At 43.1% G+C, this 11,342-nt stretch overlaps 1 protein-coding gene across 1 annotated transcript in view; it reads right to left on the bottom strand.

Moving 5' to 3' along the window:
• LOC105906395 (ankyrin repeat domain-containing protein SOWAHC) overlaps positions 1-11,342 on the bottom strand; it is a 22,454-nt gene continuing 11,112 nt past the window's right edge. Inside the window, exons 6-14 of the mRNA XM_042707650.1 lie at positions 7,284-7,385; positions 7,077-7,088; positions 4,733-4,735; positions 3,086-3,172; positions 2,749-2,751; positions 1,879-1,881; positions 1,699-1,771; positions 1,438-1,527; positions 1-1,176 (exon numbers count right to left, since the gene is read on the bottom strand). Of these exons, the coding sequence (XP_042563584.1) occupies positions 998-1,176; positions 1,438-1,527; positions 1,699-1,771; positions 1,879-1,881; positions 2,749-2,751; positions 3,086-3,172; positions 4,733-4,735; positions 7,077-7,088; positions 7,284-7,385 (552 nt within the window). The 3' untranslated portion in view covers positions 1-997. The remainder of the gene's footprint in view (positions 1,177-1,437; positions 1,528-1,698; positions 1,772-1,878; positions 1,882-2,748; positions 2,752-3,085; positions 3,173-4,732; positions 4,736-7,076; positions 7,089-7,283; positions 7,386-11,342) is intronic.

The following is an 11,342-nucleotide window of genomic DNA, read 5'->3' as shown; positions in this document are numbered from 1 at the left end:
TGATATCAAAATAGTTTAATGAGTGTTAATATATGTGATTAGCAGTGTGCAAAAAGCAATATGGCAAGCACTTCTGGTGTCAACAAAACCCTTGGCCTTGGCAACAAGCCTGATTTTATCATGTAACACAGACAATGAATCAAGATAAGAGTGATACACCCAAACACTACTCTTAAAAATGACACTACCAATAAATGCTAAATTTAGCCCATTGAGCTGACTGTCAAGCGACAACAAAAGTCACTGGACAATACTGAATGGCTCGGGTGATAGCATCAGGAGAACCACTAAGCCTTTGAAATCAATGACAAACTCCTGTTAAGCATATAATGGGACTTCTTGGCATTTAAGCACATCAGGTATCACTTGGCTCACATGTATCACTTGGCGAGAATATATACAAATATACATTTGTTGTCAACATTACCTAAACTAATGGTTCTTTGCATTGTTTGTGTTTCAGAAAGGAAATGGTGAAAATATACTTGAGTCATCCCTTTTAAAACTAGTTTATGTATGTGTAAAAATCCTATAAAGGACATTTTAACATATATATTTTGTTCAGTTGGATTACTTTGTAATATCAGATAATTATTCCATTAAAAACTTGGTAATTAATAATGGATAAATATGAAACCTAAATAAACCAAGAAATCAACCTCTCCGACACAGACATATCAAAATGGTCCCCATTGTTAGCCACATCTCAACCAACTATGTGGAAAGAGTTTCCTCCTGATAAGCAAAGCTGAACAAATTTGATTTGTCTGAGCTAGGAACTGCCTAGGAATGTTGCTGGATAGTGAGTCTATGAGTGTGGGTGTGAGACATGAACATATCCAAACTTAACATGTATGGCATGGCAGTTCAATCTGTGTTGTGCAAGCAAAAAAGAACATTCTGTGCATGTATGAGGTGATTGTTATCTGTTTTTGTGCGAGAATAAGTCTGTGTGCTTTGGTCTTCATGTAGGTCGTGAACGGTTGATGCTGGATTATTAGCGGGAGAACTTCCTGGTCCGGAATGCAGGAATCATGAGCTGATGGGGTGTGCTCCTCTCCTCAGGCACGGGGGCAAGCTCTTCTGCTGAACCCCACTTCTTCTTTGAGTGGAATAATGACACCAACTTCCTGTTCTTGCGCTCACTCACCTGGACTGTATGACACTCTGGGACATCTAATTAGTAAAAAAAAAAAAAAGTATCATCTATCTTTGAAACCAACTCAGTGTAAGGGTGCATTTTAGAACATGAATTAGAAGGAACAAGCTGCTCCAGCACAAGTTCAACTAAATATAGACCAATATGAGTTTAGCACAGAGTACAATTTGAACACATTTACACTGCTTCAACAGAGCGCATACTTACACTATGAAGTTATCAGTGCGGTGCAGTTGTGTGCAATGAAACTGAATGTGGTTAAACGCAAGCAAACTTACGCAGCTCAATGTCCTCATCAGCTGAGTCTCTTGGGCTTATGTAATAGTGAGCAAAATGTCCGCTGTAGTCACGCAGGTTTTCCTTTGCTCCTAGAAGGATTAGGAGACACAGGAGTACGTTGGATATGACATTTCTCAAATATGTAGACCGCTAACTCAGATGAGCAGTGAATGGTGTTTTACATACATTTTCACAGAATGACTCAAATACAGCATTTTATGTGTTTAGAAATATAATGCTAACTTCAGCTGTTCATTTACCATAGGTTCCTACAAGCAAGTCCATTATCTGTCGATGGCCGTGCAGGGCAGCGATGTGAAGAGGAGTATAACCCTGCACATATGCAAAAGGAGAATGGAAAAATAGCTGAGCAAAACTGAAATGAAGCCAAAGTTGCATTGTATATATAACAAGGAAAGCAAAGAACTTGTAAGAATTACCCCCTGTCATTTCCCAGGACCAGTGGCATACAAAGGCACACGGTTAGAGAGAGAGAAAGAGAGAGAGAGAGAGAGAGAGAGAGAGAGAGAGAGAGAGAGAGAGAGAGAGAGAGAGAGAGAGAGAACATAAATGAACACAGGTTACAGCAACAAGATCTAGCTATGAACTCATAATTGACCTGGTAATTGTTCAAAATTGCGATGCTTTGAGTTGGAAAAATGAAAAGTTATTTAGGGGAAACGTTTAACATGATGTGTGATTAATGAGCAAATGGTCTTGTAGCGACATGGAGAGCCAGTTGCTCATTTACACAGCTGCACCTAGTCTTGACCCAACCAACTAGACCTGTGACATCAGAGGGGCTGAGAGGCACACCCACACAAACAAGGCTGTACATCCTATTTGACACAGAAGTACACACACACACACACACACACACACACACACACACTTGTATACACACACACACACACAAGTCATATAAATAAATATATATATTTAAATATATTTTAAACATCATCTGTCTAATTATTCTAATGAGGCATACTTTATAAATATAATGATAGTTTTGTTATTCAGTACTTTTATGATTATTATTATTATGATTCTTCTTATAATAATAATTATTATTATTATTTGTACTGTATTATTATTATTAATTGATTGTTTTTACTTAAAATGTTGCTTTAATGTTTTGTAAGTCACTTTGGACAACAGCATATTCTAAACAGTGTAACTATATTTATATATAGACTACCATGCCAATTAGGAGTTTGTAAATATATACAAACGTGTCAAACATGAATCTAATCACATACACACAGGACAGTTTACCACTACCCTATGATCCCGTCACAGGATGGACTTACATGCTGAAAAAAAGAAGAAAAAAAACATTATTAGATCTCCATGAGTTATAGTACGAAAACAGCTGAATGACCTAAATGATCCAATTACTTCACTGTTCTTCTTAAGGTTCTTAACTCCTCTTTCAATAAACTACACACACACCATAGTATGTGCTTCCACACTTAATCTCAGAATATATAATGCATTTTCAGCATATTTTCCGACTTGTAAGTCCACAAATGACTTCTCTTGCCTCTCCTCTCATACATAGAGCATGTGTGTATGAGCTCTTGTCTCTCCTCTCATACATATAGCATGTGTGTGTATGAGTGCAGCTGTATCATGGGTCACACTCACTGCTCTTGTGTTGATGTCCGCTCCAGCCTTAAGCATGGCCCTGGCCATGTCTTCTTTGCCATGCTTAGCGGCCCAGTGCAGAGCTGTCTGGCCAGGGGGAAGGAGAGGGGCACATGAGAGCAGAACACCACACATTCATACACGTCACAAACACAAAGAACAGAGACCCAGGTCTGAGTTTGGCTCACAGGGAAGTATAATGAACCATAAGGGTCAGGCTCGTGTTGCAAAGGCATGCTGTAGTAAAAGCGGTCTGGAGCACCGTTTTACATAGGTATGCACTGGGCCGAGACACATTCTGGACACATGTAAAGGCTTAAGGCCATTCCCATATCAAGCCCTGGGGGGCACTGGTTGTAAGATACAATTGGACAGTGCTGGGAGCAACCAGCTGTGCACAGAGGGAGAGGGACAGGGTGAGGGGGTGACAGTTTCCTGCAGTCTAATGACAGCCTAATTACAAAACAACAAACCAGTCAGCCCACTCTGGGAGTGTGTATGTGTGTGTATGTGTGCGTGTGAGGTAGGGGGATTAGCTGCCGTCACAGGGGGAAGATTGATGATGTTAGTGTGACCCTCTGATGGAAGACACACCCAGCCAACAGCCTGCCATCAGAGCATGTCAACAACACAGGGAGGGGGGATGATGTGTGGGGGGAACCACACGCATACACACATGTGCACTAAAAGGTCTAGGCTTATATCCATGTTCATACAAACGTTCTTGCACTCACATCAGACCTTCGGAAATGTGCACTATGAAAACACATAGAAAGATATATGTGACACGTAGACATTTATGAAAAAAATATATATATACAGTACATACACATACATACACAAACACACACACACACACACACATACATAAAACAGAGGTATGTGTATTATGTGGTAAAGCCTACAATTATATCTAGAATAGTGTACCATTACCATGGTGCAGATGACACAACACTCAATTCATTATCAACACCATGGCTGTGTTAAGTAGTTGTAAATTGTGATTAGCTATTCAGCTCTGTGCAATGTTGCAATAGAACAGATTGGTCTTACAACATCATTAAGTGTAATATGAATGATGGTATTCAGCAATTCAAACTCAAGAGCCATAATGACACGAGATTGCAGCTTAGGACACAGCAACTCTTCCCAGTCCATTGAAGTCAAGTATAGCAGGTTTAAGATTGCTGGGATGCATGGCTGTCCTTGACTGACCAACTGATAAGGGAGGTGGTTCTTCCTCTCCTTACACTGTGCCACTCTTAATGGACAGATTATGATGGAATGATAGTGTGATGGAGTCTACACAATGTGTACGCCTCTTTTGTTCCCACTGTCAAACAGCTGAGATAGATGGGCTGTCTGGCTTGTCTTGAGTGGCATCTGGACGGCCCTCCTGGGGTCTGGGTGTGATAGACGAGACAGGGCAGGATGTGGCGTCTCCTGTCCTCGTCCATCGCACAAGCGACCAGCAGAGTCACCAACCCCCTTACACTCCCCAATCTATCTCCATCACCTTTCACCCTACAGTCAAGCACACCTCTAGCTCACTTTTAGACAATCGAACAAAAGAAATACACATGACAGCGTCAATGTAAACACACAGAAACAACCTCCATGAGAGGGACACGAAGATGATATACTTACAAACTAAGAGCAGGTGAAGACAGATGGTGGTCCATTAAATAAAGGCAGGCAGGGAAGAACCATGTGATATACAGGGAAATAACAGGAAAGTGACAGAGAGAGACAAAAAGAGAGATCAGTGAGGTGTCTCATAGGTGTCTCTTTAGCAACAGACAGCTCTCAGTCTTCACACTTTAGAAGTAATGCTGTACAGGTCAGAAACAAACAATGCATAGAAAGACTTAATTGGAATAAAAAAGGGCCTTTAGTCATACAGTATCTAAGGCAACCCGAATCTGTTGGACCTTTCACTCCCCCCCTTTCTTTCTCTCTCTCTCTCTCTCTCTCTCTCTCTCTCACACACACACAAGCAGATCTTGATGATTCACTATAAAATTCTGCTGAAATTTTAATAATAGCTGAAGACCAGTCTTCCCTGAGAAACCACCTCCAATCCACTGAACAGTAGCATGTGGCGTTGTGTATTAGTCTGAATTGTAAGCTAACCTTTATGAGAAACTCAGGGGTAAGTGTTTGCCAAACAAAGGTGGATCAGTTATATCTCCCCTACAATGAACCCCAACTGGCAATCTGCAAGCCAATCAATCAAGCTAATCAATCAAGCCAAACTGGACAACACGTTGAAGGTACACAGGACAAATCATGGTGTATAATATATGCACTGGATTTCAGACATTTTACTAGGTCAAGTGATATCTATCTCCATGATATATATCCGTCTGTCCTTGTCTGATCCTTACCATGTCCCATTTTAAAGCAGATGTTGTCACTTTTGAGTTAGAATAGAAATCTTAGCTACATTTTCAAATGCAGCTATGTTGGGGTCCATATATTTCCCAGCAATCAGCTTTTGGTTGGAGTTTACTATTTTCCTTAGTGGCCTGGCTAGTGGGCAGGACAATGGGGTGTGGTGTTTATTGTGTGTGTGTTGTGTGTGTGTGTGTGTGTGTGTGTGTGTGTGTGTGTGTGTGTGTGTGTGTGTGTGTGTGTTGGGGGTTAGGAGTTGAGCACATCAAAGCACCCGTGGGAGAGCACCTTCCCAGTTTGCTGTATTACTGTGAGATTAGACCTGAGTGGCTGGGACCTATAGGCTTAAGTTCCTGCACTTCAATGCCTGCAGGCTTGTGTCTTCTCTAGAAGGACATGGACCGGCACAGAGATAGGGCTTAACAATGTCTTAGAAGGTGGTCTGACACAGGAAAGTGTGAGAACCCCTGACCCACTGGGTCTGCAGGGGTGAAGGGCAGCAAACATCAGCCCAGAGCTGTTAAGCGCACACAGGGGACAAATAAAGGATTTGGGGCTTGTAGGGGTTTGTTTCAGGGGGGTGCAGTGGCTAAAAGGCTATCGATCATAATCCTCTTGATAGTAGAGCTTTGAAATGCAGGGTTCAGATAGCACTTTTCTGCCTTACCCTGCACCTGGATGTTTTCTAGGGGGCTAGAGGGTGTGTCATGCCACAGTAATACTATGTGAAGGGAAATAACAACTTGAGCTTGCATCAGCATTACTTTACTTGGTTCAACAGCATTTTATTTCCTGGATTATGAGTTTTATTCAGTTCAACACAAATGTAGAGACAACATGCAGGTATACCAAACTTACCCCCTTCGGAGAGCACCCAGGAACAGAACAGCAGCAATGGGAAGAAGTAGAATATAGTGAGTCTCAAATACACACAGACTCACACATGCAAACATTTCACTGTAATGTCCCAAAATAGCATGCTGGAAGAGGGGTTGAAAATATTTCAAAAGGTATCCTGAAACTCATTCAAGATCTGACTGCAACGGCTCAAGGCTTTCACTGATAAAACTCATTATAGTAAATGTCAGCAAAAAGAGAAATAAATTAAACTCATTCTTATTCAGACCATGGAGCTCAATGTATGGTGCACACACATTTGACAGATAGAGCTTGTTGTGGGGTGGGTTTGCACCAATTTCCCACACTCACAATTTCCCAATTTTGATTGGCTCCAGCAACTGTCATATCCCTCTAAAGATCATATTCCCATTAGGATTCCATATGCTTATATCGTATGCTTTGGATCATTGTCTTACTGAATCAATTCTACATTGAATACAAGATTGCAGATTTTGCTTGTATGTAAGCTTGTCCTTGTCAACATTACAAGCTTTGCTGTCCCTGTTAATAAATGAGCTCTATAGCATGATGTAGCTATCTCTGTGTTTTGCATGTACAAAAAACAAAAATTTTATCTCACAATAACCACACATTTAGACACATTTTTTTAGATAATTTGAATATTCTCATGTCATTTAACTATCCTTAAATTATTTTCTTAAATAATATTTTTAGATATTTCTTTGAAAACACTCACAGAGGTGAAGTCCTGATAAGGAGTCCATACAGGAAAGAGAAAAAGACAATACAAGCAGTATTATACTTAAACACATAAAAGTATATGAAATTACATGATTATGACATGCCATGATATTTGTAAAATATATATTTGTAAATGTAGATGAATGTGTTCGCACAAATGTATTTCAGCAGTAGCTGTTGGACAGTCACACAGTGAGGGTACCTTTTTGTTAACCAATGCAGGCTCCTGCTCAAGCAGCAGTGTGAGGTGGGAGACCTGTGCACAGGCAGCGGAGTAAAGCCAGTCCTTCTCTACGGGGTCCAGCTGAGAACACATCAACACCAGTAAGACTGCTAGAGGAGCACACACTCACACACACTCACACACACACACACTCACACACATCAACACCAGTAAGACTGCTAGAGAAGCACACACACACACTCACACACATCAACACCAGTAAGTCTGCTAGAGGAGCACACACACACACACACACACACACACACACACATCAACACCAGTAAGACTGCTAGAGGAGCACACACACACACTCACACACATCAACACCAGTAAGACTGCTAGAGGAGCACACACTCACACACACTCACACACACACACACTCACACACTCACACACATCAACACCAGTAAGACTGCTAGAGGAGCACACACACACACTCACACACATCAACACCAGTAAGTCTGCTAGAGGAGCATACACACACACACACACACACACATCAACACCAGTAAGACTGCTAGAGGAGCACACACACACACTCACACACATCAACACCAGTAAGTCTGCTAGAGGAGCACACACACACACACACTCACACACACACACTCACACACATCAACACCAGTAAAACTGCTAGAGGAGCTCACACACACACTCACACACATCAACAGCAGTAAGACTGCTAGAGGAGCACACACTCACTCACACACACACAACACCAGTAAAACTGCTAGAGGAGCTCACACACACACTCACACACATCAACACCAGTAAGACTGCTAGAGGAGCACACACTCACACACACACACACACACATTCACTCACACACACACACTCACACACACCAACACCAGTAAGACTGCTAGAGGAGCACACACTCACACACATCAACACCAGTAAGACTGCTAGAGGAGCTCACACTCACACACACACACACACGCACACACACACACACACACACACACACACACACACACACACACACACACACACTCACAAACATCAACACCAGTAAGTCTGCTAGAGGAGCACACACTCACACACTCACACACACTCACACACGCTTTACAGAGCCCACAGCCTGGACCCCCTTAGTGCAAGCACAATGGCAACAGGGGCAAGGAAAACTCCCTGTTAGTCAGGAAGGAACCTTAAGCAGAACTGCGGCACATAAGGGGGGACCCATCTGCTTGAGGTTGGCCGGGAGGAGATAGGAAGGGGGGATGGGGGAGGGTTGTGTGGCAGAAGGGGAAGGGAAACAACAAGTGTTGTACACAGCATGCATTTGGTAGATGTACATAATATATATATAAACATCATATGGTATATACATGATACATACAAACACATACATACATTACTGTTACAGGGGTAAGGAGAGTAGGAACAGAAAAAAAAATGTCGGTGGTGGCAATTATATATATTGCATATAAATGCTAGCGTAGGCTATGGGATAGAGTAAGTGTACGGCAGTACACACATCACCACCAGTAAGACTGCTAGAGGAGCACACACACACACACATCACCACCAGTAAGACTGCTAGAGGAGCACACACTCACACACACACACACACACACACACACACACACACACACACACACATCACCACCAGTAAGACTGCTAGAGGAGCACACACTCACACACACACACACACACTCACACACATCACCACCAGTAAGACTGCTAGAGGAGCACACACTCACACACACACTCACATCAACTCCAGTAAGACTGCTAGAGGAGCACACACTCACACACATCAACACACACACACACACACACACACACACACACACACACATCAACACCAGTAGGACTGCTGGAGGAGCACACACTCACACACATCAACACACACACACTCACACACACACTCACACACACACACACACACACAGACATCAACACCAGTAAGACTGCTAGAGGACCACACACTCACACACACTCACACACACACTCACACACACAGACACACACATCAACACCAGTAAGACTGCTAGAGGAGCACACACTCACACACACACTCACACACTCACACACACACACACACCACACACACACACATCACCACCAGTAAGACTGCTAGAGGAGCACACACTCACACAAATCAACACACACACACACACTCACACACACACTCACACACATCAGCACCAGTAAGACTGCTAGAGGAGCACACACTCACACACACACTCACACACTCACACACACACACACACACACACACATCAACACCAGTAGGACTGCTAGAGGAGCACACACACACACACACACACACACACACACACACACACACATCAACACCAGTAAGACTGCTAGAGGAGCACACACTCACACACACACTCACACACTCTCACACACACACACACACACACACACACACACACATCAACACCAGTAAGACTGCTAGAGGAGCACATTCACACACTCACACACACACTCACACACACACACACATCAACACCAGTAAGACTGCTAGAGGAGCACACATTCACACACTCACACACACACACACTCACACACACACACTCACACACACACTCACACACACACTCACACACTCACACACACACACACACACACACACACACTCACACACATCAACACCAGTAAGACTGCTAGAGGAGCACACACTCACACACTCACACACACACACACACTCTCTCACACACACACACACACACACACACACACTCACACACATCAACACCAGTAAGACTGCTAGAGGGGCACACACTCACACACACACTCACACACTCACACACACACACACACACACATCAACACCAGTAGGACTGCTAGAGGAGCACACACTCACACACACTCACACACACACACACACACACATCAACACCAGTAAGACTGCTAGAGGAGCACACACTCACACACACACTCACACACACACACACACACACACACACACACACACACATCAACACCAGTAAGACTGCTAGAGGAGCTCACACACACACTCACACACTCACAGACATCAACACCAGTAAGACTGCTAGAGGAGCACACACTCACAGACATCAACACCAGTAAGACTGCTAGAAGAGCACAAACACACACACTCACACACACACACACACACACACACACACACGCGCACACACACACACACACACATACACACACACACACACACACACATCAACACCAGTAGGACTGCTAGAGAAGCACACTCACACACACACTCACACACACACACACTCACACACATCAACACCAGTAAGACTGCTAGAGGAGCACACACTCACAGACATCAACACCAGTAAGACTGCTAGAAGAGCACAAACACACACACTCACACACTCACACACACACACACACACACACACGCGCGCGCACACACACACACACACACACACACACACACACACACACACATCAACACCAGTAGGACTGCTAGAGAAGCACACTCACACACACACTCACACACTCACACACACACACACACACACACACACACACACACACACACACACACACACACATAAACACCAGTAAGACTGCTAGAGGAGCACATTCACACACTCACACACACTCACATACATCAACACCAGTAAAACTGCTAGAGGAGCTCACACACACACTCACACACATCAACACCAGTAAGACTGCTAGAGTAGCACACATTCACACACTCACACACATCAACACCAGTAAGACTGCTAGAGTAGCTCACACACACACTCACACACATCAACACCAGTAAGACTGCTAGAAGAGCACACACACACACACCCATCATTTTGAACTTGTGGTTATCCACATCTTTAGTAATAATTCCGTCCAAAAATAATGCAAGCACATGCACACATTACACAAAGACATTACCACACATCTGTCCCTGTCTTTCATGTTTTGTTCTCCCTTAACACATCTAGAGGACACTAATGGAGAGAAAGATTATAATTAAAACAATAAAATTGCCATTTCATTTCCCATACATGGAAGCACGCAAGAGTAATTTGTGAGAAGGAAAAGTGACAACTCAAGCTACACTTTGTTTATATTTTTTCTTTTAACCATTTT

This window comes from Clupea harengus, chromosome 4 (genome assembly GCF_900700415.2).
Source record: "Clupea harengus chromosome 4, Ch_v2.0.2, whole genome shotgun sequence".
Lineage (NCBI taxonomy): Eukaryota > Metazoa > Chordata > Actinopteri > Clupeiformes > Clupeidae > Clupea > Clupea harengus.
Note: the sequence above shows the minus strand (reverse complement) of the source record. Positions and strands in the feature narration are given on the sequence as shown.